Source organism: Saccopteryx leptura, chromosome 2 (assembly GCF_036850995.1).
Source record: "Saccopteryx leptura isolate mSacLep1 chromosome 2, mSacLep1_pri_phased_curated, whole genome shotgun sequence".
In the NCBI taxonomy this organism is placed as follows: domain Eukaryota; kingdom Metazoa; phylum Chordata; class Mammalia; order Chiroptera; family Emballonuridae; genus Saccopteryx; species Saccopteryx leptura.
Genome location: NC_089504.1, coordinates 196,129,754 through 196,148,136, shown reverse-complemented (window position 1 = coordinate 196,148,136; position 18,383 = coordinate 196,129,754). Strand labels below are relative to the sequence as shown.

The 18,383-nt window shown below is 32.8% G+C and overlaps 1 protein-coding gene across 2 annotated transcripts; it reads right to left on the bottom strand.

The window, feature by feature from the left end:
* Window positions 1-414: 414 nt before the first annotated feature.
* Window positions 415-17,315, bottom strand: LOC136395330 (arylacetamide deacetylase-like). 2 transcript variants are annotated; one of them, XM_066369889.1, is made up of 5 exons: window positions 17,122-17,315; window positions 13,557-13,734; window positions 11,234-11,303; window positions 9,878-10,049; window positions 415-3,879 (listed from the first exon to the last, which is right to left on the bottom strand). In XM_066369889.1, the coding sequence occupies exons 1-5, from the start codon at window positions 17,257-17,259 to the stop codon at window positions 3,283-3,285; spliced, it is 1,155 nt and encodes a 384-aa protein (XP_066225986.1). In that variant the 5' UTR covers window positions 17,260-17,315; the 3' UTR covers window positions 415-3,282. The 2 variants fall into 2 exon arrangements, with proteins under 2 accessions (XP_066225986.1, XP_066225985.1); XM_066369888.1 differs by having other exon boundaries at window positions 13,512-13,734; window positions 17,122-17,314.
* Between the last annotated feature and the right edge of the window lie 1,068 nt (window positions 17,316-18,383).

Below are 18,383 nucleotides of genomic sequence, written 5' to 3'. Positions count from 1 at the left end.
CTAAATGGAAAGCAGCTCTAAATTTATATCTATTACATATTCTCCAATGTTTCTTGTTCTTTTTGCAGCCAATTTATATAATGTTGTCAGTTGTATATTAACCTCTACTGTATATTAATTTCTGTTAGGAATGTGTGAAAATCATTATCATTTATTTTTATTATAAAAAGAATAAATTTCAATACAAAATTGTGTACCTGTCTAGCTAGGAAACAGCTTTTTTTACTTGGAGCTTCAGAATTAGTTCATTCATATAAGAAACATAAGTTACACTGCTGTTCTTTATATATGTTAATTATACATTTGGCAAAAATTTCTTTTGTTTCAAGAGAATCTTGAAGTTAACAATGTAAAGAATTTTTGTAAAACTCTTCAATAACTCAATAACAAACATTTTTAAAGAACACAAGATGATTAAAACCATTGTTTTCTATTTATTTCAATAGATTTATAAGTTAGCAATGATTCATAACATTTTCACATATACACTGAACAATTCAAATCCAATATTCATGGTACTTTTCAGTATCCTCTTCAGAAAGCAGAACCAAACTTTCTGTATGTATTACACAGGAGAATGAAGCAAGAATGAAACATTGTCTCTAGTTTTAAAATCCAATTAAGTCTGGAATCTTGACCTAACATACATAACTAGAGCACTTTTTAAAGATAATTATTTTTATAACTACTTAAAATTATTTTTTGATAGATGTAAATTATTCAAATATATCCATGCTATATATCAATATTTTTGGTCACAAGTTGATTAAAAAAATTTTTTTTTGTAAATTTGGAGGTTCTTTTTTTGAGATAGAACATACCCAAAGTATTAATTTGGCAGTATCTCTTAAATCACACAACTCATCTACAGCTAAAAATGCTTGTACTTTTTCAAATTTTTGATAGCTTGATCATTGATATTATTACAAATATTTCATATTTTACATATAATTGTTAGGTAACTTAATTTAAAATATTTCACCCTTTAAACTATTATTTTTAAACTTACAATTTTCTAACACAAACACCTTTTTTTTTATAAATAATTTTTTTATTTTAATGGGGTGACATCAATAAATCAGGGTACATATATTCAAAGAAAACATTTCCAGGTTATCTTGTCATTTAGTACAAACACCTTGACTATAATAAATAATATACATAACATATACAATATATAATTTTACCTTCTCTTCATTTAAAAATGATTTTCCTCTTTGTGAAAGAATACAAACTATTTTATAGTTAGCCAAAGTTATAAGCTCAGATTGCATTAAAATCATTTATAAAAATTTCTTGGACACTTAATTTTGTTTTCAGATAAATAATTGTACTGATTCTTTTTTTAACTTAAGAACTTACTAAAATTATGTATTTGCTGATATGTAGTTCATATTACCTGCTTTATTATTTTTAAAATTTGTTTTATCCAGTTGACAAGTAGCCTTTTGTTTTCTCTGCTCCAGAAAGTTGCAATCGCCACTTGTTATAAAGTTTTTAATACACCTCCTTTTAGTCTCTCTCTCTCTCTCTCCTCCTCTCTCTCTTTTGGTAGCTGTTCCAGGAATTGTATTAGCTTATTCATTTCTGTTTTATTCTGCATCAGTAGTATGCATTCATTTTAGGTGTTAAAATGTGTCCAACTTGTGTTTCAAATTAGAAAAATGACTGGATTGTAAATAAAATAACAATTTCAGTGTAATTTCTGATTAAGATTTACAAAAATATCATTTAGTTTCTTCTTTTTTTAATAAAATATTCAAAAACATTACAATGCTACATCAATGTTTAAAAAAAATCATTTGTACTAAATCAGTCTGTTGACACTGCCTAATTTGTTTGTGGTTTTTTTAAAACAGAACATTGGCAATGATTCACACACTTAACACTACAATACAATGATAGCTTATGCTATGCAACAGTTCAATTAAAATGTGGTCCTATATAAAATAATAAAACGTTTTCTAGAAGTTTAAAATTGAGATTTTTATATTTAGATTAATAATTTTGAATCACTTTTGTCTATAATGTTAAGTAAGTAAAGTTCAGAGTTTATATGAATATTCATATCAAGGTCATATTTTATATGAATACTCAAATGTTCAATCACCATTGAAAATATATTAAATTTTGAAAATTGAATTAATTTGGCAACTTTGTTTAAAAAATTGGCTCTATGGATATGAGTTGATTTCTGGACTCTGTTGTATTATCTATTTGTTTATGTTTATTGAAATACCATACTATTTTGATTATGGTAGCTTTATATTGTCTAAAAATCTGTAAGTCCTCCAAATTTGTTTTGCAAAACAAAATGGTTTTTTTAATATCCATTTTATTTCCATACATATTTTATAATAAACATGACTGTTTCTTTTTGTGTGTGTGTGTGGCAGAGACAGAGAGAGTCAGAGAGAGGGACAGATAGGGACAGACAGATATTGCGGTTCCTTAGTTGTTCATTGATTGATTTCTCATATGTGCCTTGACCAGGGGGTTACAGCAGAGCAAGTGACCCCTTGCTCAAGCCAGCAACCTTGGGTCCAAGCTGGTGAGCTTTGCTCAAACCAGATGAGCCAGCGCTCAAGCTGGCGACCTCAGGGTCTCAAACCTGGGTCCTCCATATCCCAGTCTGATGCTCTATTTACTGAGCCACTGCCTGGTCAGGCAACATAACTGTTTCTTTAGAAAACAAATTGCTACTCATTTCTTATAGCTCTAATCTATAGCATTAGGTTTTGATTGTCTAACAGTATTACTATTGAGAAACGAGTTTTAAACAAACACATCTAGCTTCTGGAATGCCAGAGCTTTTACTGGCTTGGATTTAGAGTCTGAAACAGCTTTGTAGGCAATAATATGAATTATGTGCCAATTGTTTTTTAAAGTATTTCCTTCAATTTAATGTCATTTGACTATTACTATCAAATCCACTTCTTAATGAAAGCAAGCCCATTTTTTGCTAGGATACTAAAATTAACACCAATGATTGTTTAAGCATTTTAATAGCAAAAAAAAAAAACTGTAAGAAAGTAGATATTTCTTAAAGTACAGAAGTGAATAAACAATACTTTAAATAAGGAGTAAAGAAGAATCCACTGAGTTAAAAAAGCAAGAAATCCTAAAGAATGCAAACTACACACAAAAAAACATGGTGGCTCTGAGGACCTTAGAAAAGTCACAGATGATAAACATCAGTTTAAACATAACTTTTTGATTCTCACTAATTTATTTCTTATTCTGAGACTTTTATATTTTTATGAACCACTGCTGAAATATTTACTATAGATTTTTACTTAGCCAACTCAGATATTGATCTTCTATTCTATATGCAATTTTAAATCCATAGTAAGAAAGTGCTCCATGGAATCCATCCTCAATGTGGTTATGGGTCACCCTGACTCCCGCATTCTGAAGTCGACTGACATACATGATTCCATCATCTCGTAAGACATCGTATTGACAGGTGATGACATAGGTCAAGGGTAAACCATGCAACTTGCTGTCATCACTCAACAAGGGGGCTGCCCTTACATCTAGAAACCCTGGATACTTGTTAGCTAGCTCAGAACTACCATGAGTTGGACTGTTATAAAAGTGTCCTTTCTTAAAATTTTCTGGGAGCAAAGAACTCCAATTAACAAATTTGAAGAGATGACTTGATTTCTCTGGTACATGTTGATTGAAGAACATGGTTTCTTCAAGTGTTCTGTCTGTGGTAAAGTATTCACTCCAAAACCTGACCATGAGTGATTTAGGCAGAGTTGGAAAATGTGAGTTTTCCTGAAAGGATGGTAAATTCATATCAAGAGTCTGAAGGGCAGGATAAATTAAAGACTGTGTCTTGAGTTTAATCTTGACATCTGGGTCATTTATGACCTGAAAATAATGTAAAGTAAGTTGTTGAAATAGTTTTCATTAAGAATAGATATTTTCATTTATGAAGTATATACAAGATAAAAGATAATCAGAAACAAATATATCTTAAAGAACTTTTCATTTTTCAATCTTATACTTGACTTGTTATCTACACTTAAGTACTGTAGATGTAAACAAAATGATTTGTACTATTGTCCTCATGGGTAGAGAATAAGATTAAACTGTGATTAAAAAGCAAAATATCTACTCTTATCAAGATTGGTAATCAGTGCAAACTGATGTTTTTAAGTAAAAAAATTATATACATATATAAATACAGTGGTCCCTCATCTATCGTGGGGGTTAGGTTCCAGAACCCCATGTGATAGGAGAAAATTTGAGAAGTAGTGACCTTATATTTATTTTATTATTTATATAAATATTAATTGTTTTACATTTTCCAATATATATATTTACATTGTTTTTAATTTTTTAGGCTAGAAAATGATTATTTTACCAGAAAAATAATTAAAATAGTAAATATATAAATATATATATATGCCGCAAAATCCCACGATATAGCAAAAAATTTGAGATACAAAATTAGATATATACAATTTAAAAATCTGTAATACAGTGATACTGCAAAAAGTGAACCATGATATGGTGAGGGACAACTGTGTATCAACAGGTGTTAACATTTAAGGCAAAGGTTATGTAACCAGGAATTCTAATTTGACTCTCACCTAATCAGATAAATCATGGGTAACAGTCTAATTTATTTTAATATTTATGTGTTTTAAATATTCACATTACACTACTGCATTAAAACTGCATTAATCTATAAATTAATATCCATATATTTGAGTTGTACTAAAAATTTCTTATTCAAAGGTACATGATTAAATATATTTGGAGATCAGTAATATTGAACATTGCAGTTTTGCTGTTTTTATATATATTAACTTGGTCCTGCAAGTTTGAATGGCCTATTGTTTCTCAACAATTAGTTTCTTAAAGTGGATTCTCTAGAACAGTAGCACCTGCATCACCTGAGGATTTGTTAGAAATGTAAATTTTAAGGTATTAGCCCAGACTCACTAATTGGGAAGGGAGAAACCAACAATTTTTGTGGTAACAAGACTCTCATGTGATTTTGATGCATCAAAAATTTGAGGTCCACTGAATATAGATCATAAGCAGTGATTATTGAAATTATATGTGCTCTGTTGCTTCTTAAAGTTTAATGATTACATTGAATTCTATGTCTGAAAACTTTATATAGAGTTGAAAAAATCAGAGCACTTCGACATTTTTTCTTTGGTATAAATCTAATATGACATTTTACACACACACACACCAGCAAAAACAAATGACAGCAATGCTTATTTTATTGCATTTAAAGCATAATTAATAATTATAGCTAGTAAGTAAAATATTTAAAAGTCCATTACCAGGTTGTTTTACATAATTTCTAAATTAAAATAATTAGTTTAGTGTTTTGTTTCAGATAAGATTACTGCATTCCATTTAGTTCAATATCTAGTATGAAGGTTGCTACTTACATTTGTAGAGGTGTGGTAATAATTAAATAGGTGGCTAATGGTGGCTGTTTTAGATTGAGTTAAGAACAAATAGAAAAAATAGTTTATATTTCACCAGGAAATTCAATTTTATAGCTTTGACCCTGCAGACTTTATTCATTAATCCAATATTTATTAAATACATAATTGTTAATCCTGAGATATATTGATAAGTAATGTCATTGTATACACAGAAAGAGCCTACAGCGAAGTGTGAACAAAGTTAAGTAATTATGATTAGTGAGGTAGAGATTTATTCAGTATGCTATTGGCACACTTTACCCAACTGTATTCTTCATGGAAGGTAATGGAGGTCAGTGATGTCCAAGTAGGAACTAACTTGGCAGATGGTCTTAGAAGAGAGTGTTTGATGTTTGTTTGTTTGTTTACAGAGTCGAGAGTCAGAAACAGGGATAGATAGGGACAGACAGACAGGAACGGAGAAAGATAAGAAGCATCAATCATCAGTTTTTTGTTGCGACACCTTAGTTGTTCATTGATTGCTTCCTCATATGTGCCTTGACAGCGAACCTTCAGCCGACCGAGTAACCCCTTGCTCGAGCCAGTGACCTTGGGTCCAAGCTGGTGAGCTTTTGCTCAAACCAGATGAACCCATGCTCAAGCTGGCAACCTCGGGGTCTCGAACCTAGGTCCTCCACATACCAGTCCGATACTCTATCCACTGCACCACTGCCCGGTCAGGTGAGAGAGAGTGTTCCAGTCAAAAGGTGCCATTGATTGACGATGGCTCCCATATTATTTATTTTTACTATTTTCAATTATAGTTGACATGGAATATTACTGTTGTACAACATAATGGTTAGACATTTGTATAACCTAAGAAGTAATCAGTCCAACCAGTCTAGTGCCAGCTTGACACCATTCATAGTTATTGCAATATTATTGCCTATAATCTCCATGCTGTATTTTATATCTTCATGACTGTTTTTATAACTGGTAATTTGCATATCTTACTCTTTTCTCCTTTTTCATCCATTCCTCCAAACCCCTTCCCTTTGGAAACTATCAAAATGTTCTAAATATCTATGAATTTTTTTCTGCCTTTTTATTAATTTATTTTGCTTTTTAGATTTCACATATAAGTAAACTCACATAGCCTTTGTCTTTGTCTGACCTATTTCACTTAGCACAAGATTTTATTATTTTATATGGTTGAGTAATATTTTATTGTATATGTGCACCACATTTCTTTATCTATTCATCTATTGATGGACACTTAGGTTTCTTCCATATCTTGGCCATTGTAAACAAGCTGCAATAAGAATAGGGATGTATATGTCTTTTTGGATTAGTACTTTGGCATTCTTCAGATAAATACCCAGAAATGGAATTGCTTAGTCCTTCTTTGTCTTTTGTTATAGCCTTTGTTTTCTTCTTCTTTTCTTTTATTAAGTGTGAGGCAGGGAGGCAGTGAGACAGACTCCCACATGTGCCCTGACTGGGGTCCACCCAACAATCTCCTAACTGGGTAATGCTCTGACCATCTGGGGCCACTGCTCCATTGCTCAACAATTGAGCTATTTTAGCACCTAAGGCAAGGCCATGGAGCTGTCCACAGCGTCTGGGGCCAACTCACTTAAACCTTTTGAGCCATGGCTGCAGGAGGAGAAGAAAGAGAGAAAGAAAGGAGAAGGGGAGGGGTAGAGAGACAGATGGTCACTTCTCCTGTGTGCCCTGAGAATCAAACCCAGGACTTCTGCAATCTGGGCCAATGCTTTACCACTAAGACAACTGGCCAGGGCCAGGCTTTGTTTTAAAATCTATTTTGTCTGAAATAAGATTGCTATCCCAGCTTTTTGTTGTTGTTATTTGCATGAAATATTTTTTCCATCCCTTTATTTTCATTTTTTGTGTATCTTTTGATCTGAAGTTGGTCTTTTACAGGCAGCATATGAATGGGTCTTGTTTTCTTATCCACAAAGCCATCCTATGTGTTTTGAATAGAGCACATAATCTATTTACATTTAAAATAAATATTAATAGGTATGTAGTTATTGCCATTTTAATATTCATATTTTTTAATCTTCTTTTTAAACAAGTTCCTTCAAAATTGCTTGTAATATTGGTTTGGTGGTGATGCAACCCTTTAACTTTTTCTTGTTTGAGATCTCTTTTTCTGTTCTTTGATTCTAAATTGTAGTCTTGGTGAGTAGAATAATCTTGGTTGTAAGTCCTTGCTTTTCATTCATTTTGACTATTTTGTGCCTTCTGACCTGCAAAGTTTCTGTTGAGAAATCACCTGACAATCTTATTGGAGCTCCTTTGTAGATAACTAACTGCTTTGCTCTTGTTGCTTTTATGATTCCCTTTATTTTTTTACTCTTTTCCATATTAATTATGATGTGTCTTGATGTGGACCTCTTTGGGTTTATCTTTTTAACACTCTTCATTTCTTGGACTTGTCTATTTTCTGCACCAAGTTAGGAAAGTTTTCTGTCTTTATTTATTCAACTAGGTTTTCAACATCAATAAACTTGAGGTTGTCCCAGAGGTCCCTTAAACTATCCTTATTTTTTTTTAATTTTTATTTCATTTTACTGTTATAATTGGGTGTTTTCTGCTACTTTGTTTTCCAATTCACTGACTTGATCCTCTGCTCCATCTAATTCTATATTGATTCTCTGTAATGTAGTCTTCATTTCCATTATTGTATTCTTCATTTCTGACTGGTTATTTTTTATGTTTTTTTTCTCGATTTTTATGTTTCCAATATCTTTGTTAACGTTCTGACTTCATTTCCTCTTCCCCTAAGTTTATTGAGCATTCCTATAACTCGTATTTTGAACTCTACATCTGGTAATTTGCTTGTCTCCATTTTGTTTAGATTTTTTTCCTGGAGGTTTCTCTATTCTTTGATTTGAGACATGTTTCTTTGTCTCTTTATTTTGGCTTTCTCCCTATGTTTGGTTCTATGTATTAAGTAGAGCTTCTATGTCTTTCTTGGTAGAATGGTCTTATATAGTAGGTGTTCTGTGACACCCAGTGGCACAGTCACCCAGGTCACCTCAGCCAGGTGCTCCAGCTGTGTCCCTTGTGTGCACCCTCTTATTGTAGTTGAGCCTTGATTGCTGTTGGCACACATCATTGGCAGGGATTTACTCTTAGGTTGATTGACTATGATGACTACTTATGATAACAACAGAGGAGCTATTGTGTGAGAGCTGTCACCATGAAGCAGGGTTCCCTTTAACAGGGTTGAGGTGCCTGTTGAATTTGTCCTTTGAGTGTGTCATTTATGAAGATGGTTTGGTGGTGTTTGATGTGGTATAAAACTAACCACCTATTATTTAGGTCTGGAGACATCTTAGGAGGGTAGATCTCATTCAGGCCAAGCCCAATCTCTGTCTGTGCCCTATCCAGGGCCACCTGATATGAGCTACAAAGTGATCTGCAGATGGTGACTGCTTGTGCTAGGTTTGGAGGTACCTACTAGAGGGTAATATGCCACTAATGCCAGGGTTTGGACCACTTGGCAAGAGGTGTGAAGCATGCATGATGAGGCCAGACACTGCTTACTTGGGGTTTGTGAACCTTTGAGAGATTTTAGGAAAGTCTGCGGCATGAACAAGACAAGCCAGTTATATGGAAAAGCAACTGGAAGTGTCTTGGATAGGCTCAAAAGTTGGCTGGGGCAAGGTCTCAGGGTGGGGTGGAGTCTCAGGGACTCTCCAGGGTGTGTGGCAAACAGTGTTAGCCAGCATATAAAAATAACAGCAAGTTTTGTTTTATTATACAATAAATATATGTGCAATATTTATGATTATAAACAGTTATTAAATTATAGACATTTATTTGAAAATACATTAGTTATCAGTGCTGAATATATTTCTTAGGTTAGATAAAGCAGTATCAAAAACAGTTTTACTCAATTAGACTAATTATAATTTGTACCACATTAAATGAATAGATAACAGATATCCAGTTTTAGCTATTTGTTATAGAAAAGAATGTAATAATTGTTATCTGAAAATTATAGTTCCTTTTGCAAGTAAATAGCATTTATGAACCTGCTAACATTTTTGTCAATAGGCAATATTGTTATTCTGATAACAGTTTTCTTGTAAATGCTAGCATATTCTACTAAAGAATACTGGAGTCTTCTGATTTTCTAGTTATGGATGATTGGTGTCATTAATTTATTTCACAAATACATCTTCTGATATAACAAAACACTGTGGTACTTACCTGACCATATCAATTATGATCTAGAAAATTTTTATCACTTCATTTTAAAAAATCTGGCAGGAGGTAGAAATATAGTATATATAAGCACTCAGTATATTAATGTTCTCTTATATGATCTTTACATATCTCTAATATATTAATATAACATTTGCATTTATATTTTAATGTTTGAAATAAAGATATTTAAGTGTAGGGTATTTTAAAAAATGCAACAAATCTAAACAACATACCTGTTGAGATACTGCAGCAGCTAAATTCCCTCCAGCACTGTCTCCAGAAATACCAATTCTTTTAGGATCAACACCATATTTTTCAAGAACATCTTGGTGTAAAAACCATTTTAATGAATTATATACATCTTCAAATTGAATTGGAAAGTGATATTTAGGTGCTAGTCTATAGCTATGGGCAGAAAAACAATGTCTTTAAGTTAATATCTTTAATAAAAAATGTGTGTGTGCATGTTTTAAGCTTAAAATCAAAGGGAAAAAAAAAGTTTTAACAAACATATTCTGAATCATAATGAATCCAAAGACAGACTTAATCGTAATGATAATACTTGCTGGGAAAACTTTTATAAATGTCATTTTTGCATTAGTAAAGGCATAAATGCAAAATTTACATTACGCTTAAGAAAAATAAATCCCAGATAATAACTAGCTAAACTTCTAGAATATTATTTTCTTTTTAATACTTATACTTTATTACTAACCAATAAATATAAAACAAATCTTACAAAGTATTTTATTCTATCCTCTAATGATAAAGTTGGCATGCAGTCACTACTACATTTTTTGCTTATTTTTTTATTATTGATTATTGACATAGAACACATTTTTGAATAGATTTTACCAGTATCCCCATGTTATTTAGTGGCTAACTGCTTTTAATGAAGGATTTTACCATGAAATATATTATACTTATTGCTTTAAAAGTATTTGTTACTTAATTCTCAAAACAACCCTATGATATAGAAAATATTATATGACTCCCAGTTTCAATATGAGAAAAATAGAGCTAAAATGAAATTTAACTAGCACAAATTCACTCAGTTAATTCTAGAACTAAACTTTTAACCTGATTCTCTGACTCTGAAGCTCTCCTCCTTATTCATTCTAATTAAAAGGAGGTGAGATGATAGGAAGGAGGGTAGGAGGGGATAGATGGTGATGAAGGGAGACTTAACTAGGGATGGTGAACAAATAATGCAATATACAGATGACATATTATAGAATTGTACATCTGAAATCTGTATACTTTTAATAACCAATGTTACCCTAATAAATTCAATTTTAAAAAAAGAGTAGGCTAGAAATCCAGCAAAGATCATTTGTCAATAAGATTCAATTCTTTAATTTTATTCTAATTTCTTCACTTTCTATTTTTTATTACCACTTGACTCAACTATACAACTCTTTTCTCTCTGGATCTTTTCTGATCATAGCTAAGCTTACTTTTTCTATTCTCACCCTCTCATTTTCATTTGAAACACACCTGGAATAACCAAGGAATGAGCAGGACAGCTGAAAATGTCTTACTATATAAGGTACTTGGCCCAAACCCAAACACACCAACAGTGCTCTTACTTGGTTGAAATGACAACAGCATCAAGTCTATTAGCTGTTCGTCTTGACAGAATGTCAGTATTAAACCAAGCTGAAATAAAAGAAAATAAAATCAGAGACTGACAAATGAATTGATAGGTGTTTCCTTCAGGAAAAAGTCCACAACTATACTCTGTTCCTCATTAAAATATTCCAGGAAAATATTTCCTCATAGTATAAAACATGAATTGTTTTAATCACTGACCCTTTTACATTGCATTATCAGCTTTCTTGCCCTTTCTCACATTTCACACTGTATAATTTAAGCCAACTTCTTTCTCTTTAAGGTTAATGTGTGCTTCCTTCAATCAGCAGGTGTTAAGTGTTGAAAGAACAAATAAAAATATACCTCCCCAACTTTCAGGAAGTCATAGTCTACTGGAGAGAGACAGGAGGGGCAGGCATATTAACTGAAAGCAATAATGTATTATTATGAGTTGTCTAACTGGAGAGGTAGAGAAAGTGCTGTATGGAAATAGTATTAGACTTATAAAGACTGACAGAGGAAGTTAGGGAAGAGTAAAAAGAAAATAGACAGAGCTTAGACCTGATCTATGTATTCTTATTTCCTAGGAAAACAGTAAGGTATGTGGTTTTTAAAGGATATTTATAACCTTTATTTTTATTTTATTTTACTTTTTTTAGACTTTATTTATTTTGGAGAGAGGAGAGAGGGAAAGAGAGAGAGAGAGGAGGTGGGGAGGAGCAGGAAGCATTAACTCCCATATGTCCCTTGACCAAACAACCCAGGATTTCAAACCATCAACCTCAGTGTTCCAGGTTGACACTTTATCTACTGCACCACTACAGGTCAGGAGTAAGTTTTTTCTGGGCTGTTTTTGGCCATGTATATGGAGTGGGATGAGTCACGCATGTTTGCTATCATGCAAGCACGATAGCAAACTATCTTTTGAACATAAGAAAATTTTAAGAAGATAAAATAGAATTTTCCAGTAACAAGAGGAGGAAGAGATCATAAAGTACTAGGGAGGAAATGTCAGGATATAAAGCTGTCACAAATGGTACATCATGTGGGCCATAAAAAGAGACATAGATATTATCTTGTGATATTTCCAAAGTTGGGTGCTGAATATTCTTAAATTGTGCAATATACACTGTTTTAAACTTTTACTTAACATTTGCTGTTAAAAGATCATGCTTATATTTTGAATTAGAACACAAATTTTTATGTTTTTCTTTAATATAAAAAATAAAGCATCAGGCAAATAATATTTCATTTCAGAACTGATTCCTATCTAGTTTCTTTACCTTAGTAAGCCTATGCCTACTCTTCAGGGATACCTTGATGGAAAGATTTTTAGTGAACTACTTTGGGCAACAGAAACTCATGGAAACTAACTGACACATGGCATAGCCAGATATTTCTTAAAAACATAACTTTATTGTCAGCTGATGACTTTATTGCCTGAACTCATAGAAAATGTTAGAATCACACCATTTACTGCTTCAATTTACATTTCTAATCTACAGCAATACTCATCCATATCTCTTTTTCTTCTAAAAATAGAGAAAGAAAATATAACAAAGTTATATTCCTTCTCATGTGTGGTGGCAATGCTTCCTCTTTGTACAGAGTCAAATTCCATCCCACATTCTGTAGGTCAGACAAACTGCATCCCATTTCAAGTGCCCCCTCCCCACATTTCTTCAACATATAAAACTGTTTATAGACCTTCCACAGATAAATATAACATATGTATTTATATATATATGAATAAGTTATAAAAATTCATATTACATAACATATTTTAAATATATTTACAGAAATATAAAAAATACATAAAATAAATTAAATATAAATTCTATATAAAATAAAAATAAAATACACTAACTCAACTCTGTGCTTTTTTTCTCTCTAAAACCCTATCTTTCCTTCATACCCAAATTTATTAACAGACTAGACTCACCATCTCCACTTGCTTATTTCTCATCCACTACGTTGCTCACTTCACTTTGGTTTCTTGCAACATCCCATCATTTTTTTCAATTAGCAAATTGAACAATAAATTTCTATGTTCATGACACAGTTTTTCTTCTTATGTGAGATTTGCTACAGCTTTTACTATTGATTGTTTTCTTTCAGAAAGAAATTTGAAAGAGTTTTTAAACTAAGATAATTTTAAAGAAACAAATTTTAGACCACAAAATGTTACCATGATACTGTTTACCAGCTCTGTAAGTAAATCTTAATGAAATTCATGCTGTATGAAAAGCAAAAATTTGCAACAAGGGCACATACCAGCACTACCCAAACACCAGCCACCACCATGAATATAAAATAAACCCCTTCTTAGTGCCTCTGACTTTCGATTTGGTATATATACACGGACAAGAACATTGTTGAACGTTGTCTCTATTACAGTGACATTTTCATCAGATGTGGGTGGGACTTCTTGAGAACTCATATACAACATTCCAATGTCCATGAAATGGCTGATTCCCAATTGTTCAGCAAATACAGCCTAAAAGGATAGAAAGAAAAAAAAAATGTACCAAGTTACAAACAGCAAATGCCAATTGTTTTTGAACATATATACATTTATATATGCTCCCTGTCGTCCTGTATCTCATCATCACAGGTGAATGTGATTGACACTGAAATACTAAATATTCAGAATCTTTATCATAATAGTTGTCTCAGACCAAAAAAAAGATAATTAAAGAATTCTTGAGATATTACAACTTGACAGATTCTATGCTTTCTATTATGCATACACAGATTAACAGCGTAAGCTCTCTAAATAAGCTCAGAGTCAAGTGAGAGAAATAAACATATAAGCAATGATAAAACAACATAACTGCCTGTCTCACAGACATATAAAAAGGACTTTGATAAAAGGTCATGAGGGAGTTAAACTAGCCTGGACATGAGACCCAGAGGAGAAGTTTTCAAACAGTAGGTGAACTCTGCTATGAGTACAAAGAAGAAAGTACCCAGAGAAATGCAGGTAGTTTAGTAAAGCTATGAAGTCAGGTCCACACAGGGATAGATGAAATGAAAGGGCTCCCTAGAAGTGAGTGTTAGCAAATCATGAAGGACCTATAACATTGGGATTACAAAAATCAAAAGATATACTTTCCAATCTTAATCATGTAGTTGATGGTCCAGGTTCTAGGGGAATGGTATTATTTCCTCAGGCCAGCTGCATGGCCCAACACACTCAAGTTACAACTGTAGATATCCACGTATCCAATCAATACTGCTCCATACTGTTGTTCAGCAGCTGTTCCAAAAGAACTTTAGAAGGGAAACTCACAAAAAGCAGGTACCTTCAAGAAACAACCGTTCTCATGTTACAATTGCCACCAGAGTAGAACTCATGCAGATGGGAGTGAAATGCAAATGTTTAGTCTGCCTGACAAGTTTTGGGAGACTGGCTATTCCAGCTGCAAAGATGTTCTAGATCTTATCCATGTTGTGTGCTGTCACCCCTGCCCCATCTTTCCGAAACACAGCTTCACATCCTGGCTATGTTCCGGCATGATGGGTGTCACCTATCTGTTCCTCTCTGAAATTACAGAAGGGGCAGAAACGTTTACCTCCCAGTGGACCATTTTCTGTCATTTTTATTTCTGCAGTGCTATGTTTCCTCATGGTTCTATTGGGTGTGATTTTCACACAAGCATTCTCAAAAATTAGCAATATAATTTTGAAAAAAATCACATAAATATCGGCCCTACTGATTTTAAATGTTAACACAGAAACATAATATTCAGGTCACAAGATTTATTTATTTAATTTTAACTAATAAATTTAAAACTTCTACAACTTATCACATACAGTAGGTGTCAACATTTTCCCCACAAAAGTAATTTATGCCAATTTAATTGGTCTTATGGCTTTAAATCAAAGTTAAGTGCAAAAAATCTGAGGCCCTCTTTCAAAACATATATCACTGGATTCAAGTATTTTCTCATCAAAGAATGATACTGTTTAGTTTTAAATATTTTTTAAATGATGGGGAAATGGTACTATGTTATACAAATTAAGACAGGAATTTATTTATGAAAACAGAAATTGTAACATGTAAGAAACAACTAAAATATGAAATTTTTAACAAAGTTTATAATTTCACAAACTTTTAGATTTTACTAGGAAGTATAATAAGCATAAAACAAAAGACTAAAAAGTCACCATTGTGATAAAACTATTGACAAGTGTTGCTGCAGTCAGTATTGAATAATCAAGTTGCTTTGACTATCCTCCTTTCAGTGAAATATGGTGGACTAGCTTACTGGGAGGACCATCTCAGATCAGCTAACTCTAAAACTTAAAAGCAATTTTTGATAAAAAAAAATTGAAATGTAAAATGATAAAGAAAAAATGTTGACCAGCTCTGGAATTCATAACCTTCAGTGTATGGAAAAAATAAATGTTTCTTGTATCTTAGTTAAAGAAGAATGCATCAGATAAAAAAACCCAAAAAACTAATAATTGAATTTCTGATAATTCCAATTTGAGAAACAGTGTTTATGCTATTGACTCCACCCAAGTTAGATATTTGCATATAAAGTATGATTATTTGATAACTCAAGTGATCATTGGACTCCAACATGTTCATCTCCTAGAGGCTAACCAGTGTGATGTGAGAAGGCAAGGCAGCAAGAGAACTAAGCAGGGCTAGAAGAATTGATGGAAAAAATGTAGAAATAAGAGAAGAGAAGATGATAAAAGTACAGTGATATTTTAAATAATAGGCTCCAACTTAGAAGTTTCAAAGTGACCGAATGCAATTTAGGAAACTGTACAACCTGGTTTAAGGATGAAAAACACTTTTCACAGATGCATACAATCCCAAACCTGGGATAAGTCTGATAGTGTTATTTGACTGCAGTGTTATTTCCTCCCAAGCTTATATACAACCTCAGAGTCCTTTCAAGATATTGCTGAGCAATCTATCTGCCAGAATTGGCACTGTTGTTATCTACATTTTATATTCCTGGTCTCAGAAATATATAATTGTTCCAGAACAACTTTAAAAACTAAGACTTAAATCCACCTGCCAGTGAAATTGACCCAAATTCAACAACATCTGTGCTAACAAAGTTATGGAAAATTATGAAATCACTAATAAGAAAATGAAAATAAGACATGCATTGCATTTATTCAGAACTACATAAAATGCCAGAAGAGAGTGGTAAAACACCTTTTAAAAAGCCAAAGAGAGTGGTAAAAGGAACAAGTGTTTTAATACTCAGGCTAACTGTCCTTCAATTATTTTATTTTTTCCTACAAAAGTTTGTTACAGAAAAGATTAAAGAAGATAATGGCTGGTTTTATCTCTCAGTACAGTAATTAGCCTTGCTAGAAAAGAACTGTGGGTCTTCTAGGGCCAGCCATGGTCACCTGATGGGCAGGCAGGCAGCCAGACAGGCTGGTGCTGGGTCACCACAGCAGCTCACCTGTCTACTGAAAATCACTGATGTGTTGTTTCCCTGGCCTTACTGGTGATCAGTTTCCAAATATTTCTATAAAAATTTATTTTCATGTCCAAATACAAATTATCACATAGAATACTGTAACTAATCACAGTATTGCTCAACCCTATCATTTCTGTTTATTCTGGCAGGCTTCATGCTGTGAAACTCACAGCAAGACTTTTTATCTCAGCCAGCACATTCTGTCCTTTAATATTTAAATCAAAACTATTTGACTACCTTGCCCATATTTATTCTGTTAGTAGTTGGCATTAAGGAATAGTTAAAACAACATAAAAAGGGTTTGAAAATCAGCATACATTAAAAAACAAAACTTCCAAGACCGTACAAATTGTTAAAAATAATAAAACAGGTATTTTCTTTTAATTAAACTGTTAAATATTGTGTCAGTAAAAAAGTGCTGTACTTACCAAGTTTGTTACAGTTTTTATTTGTGTGGCCATCCACATGAATCTCCATGGCTCCTCAAAACTGTCTGGGATAGGTGTATACACATAATATGCCCCAAGGACGCCCACCAGCAGAAGCAAAACAGTCTTTGTTCCCATGATGTTTCCCTTCTCTGTCCACTTGGCACCACAGCAAATACACTGAAATATTCAGAGGCTGGACTTTTATACCCAGTGTTTGCCCTATCAGAAGGTGTTACATAAACGTCCTGAACACAAACTTTACTGCTCAGTGTGTGCTTTCATTGGCTGTTGAGAGAAATAAAGAGTAAATGTACAAAGACCTCCGTGAACATACAGCATTTAACAGTTGCAAGTTTTGTCATGTCTGATATCCTTACTCGGTTGTTAGGCAACCAACATTTTATTGTGTAATGATGGAGAGCAGAATGTTTTAACTATTTTTTTAGAATGAGGCCTTAGGGGAATACAAGAAACCCAGTGTATGCTTCAAATAAATCTCAGTGAGGAGGGGAAAAATAGTTTAAAAATATTGAGAGCTTTTACAAAGTAAGATGAATATGCACACATATATTTTATATTATTATAACATTTTATTGCCTTGTTATAATTTATAAATACCAATAAGTAATACTAATTATATTAAAACTACACAACAATCATGGAGATAGCTAACAGTTTCTGATCACTTACTCTGTACCCCAGGCAGTGTACTGAAACAATAAAATTTTGTTTAATCTTTAATAGTAGTATTATCATGTGAGAGAGAAATAAATATATTGCGGAAAGTTCAGAAAGTCATACATGCTCAATCATTAGTACAGAGTGGGATCAGTAATGTCCTCCCTGAAGGCTCTTTGGAACCTCACTTCTCATAGCTCTGGGCCTTTTAGCTAAGACCAAGTAAAACATCACTTGTCCCAGTTTTTCATTTAGTCTCAAATCACAAAGAACTGATTGAGATTAAGATCATACAAAAGCAAATAGAAGTGTTAGAGACATTTATTCTTCACTAACTATTCAGGTGTACCTCTAATTTTTAGATCCCTTCTCTAGCAGTTAAGTAAGGTTATGGGACTAGTGCCAGCCAAAGGGATCTGACAGAAGTCAAGGTGTGTCATTCTGGACAGAAATAGTTAAAATCCACAGGACTTGGAAACAATCTTTTGAAATGGTGGCATCAATAATATATTTAGTTTGGATTAAGTGACTTAAGGCAGTGGTCCCCAACCTTTTTTGGGCCATGGACTGGTTTAATATCA

Bases quoted from the DNA above. Each gene is read 5' to 3' on its own strand.
- LOC136395330 (XM_066369888.1), bottom strand. From the start codon at position 17,259: ATGGGAACAAAGACTGTTTTGCTTCTGCTGGTGGGCGTCCTTGGGGCA. The intron at 13,735-17,121 runs GTAAGTACAGCA...CTATCCTTTTAG, and splicing joins TAAAAACTGTAACAAACTTG to GCTGTATTTGCTGAACAATT. The intron at 10,050-11,233 runs GTAAGAGCACTG...TTCTGCCCATAG, and splicing joins GCTGTTGTCATTTCAACCAA to CTATAGACTAGCACCTAAAT.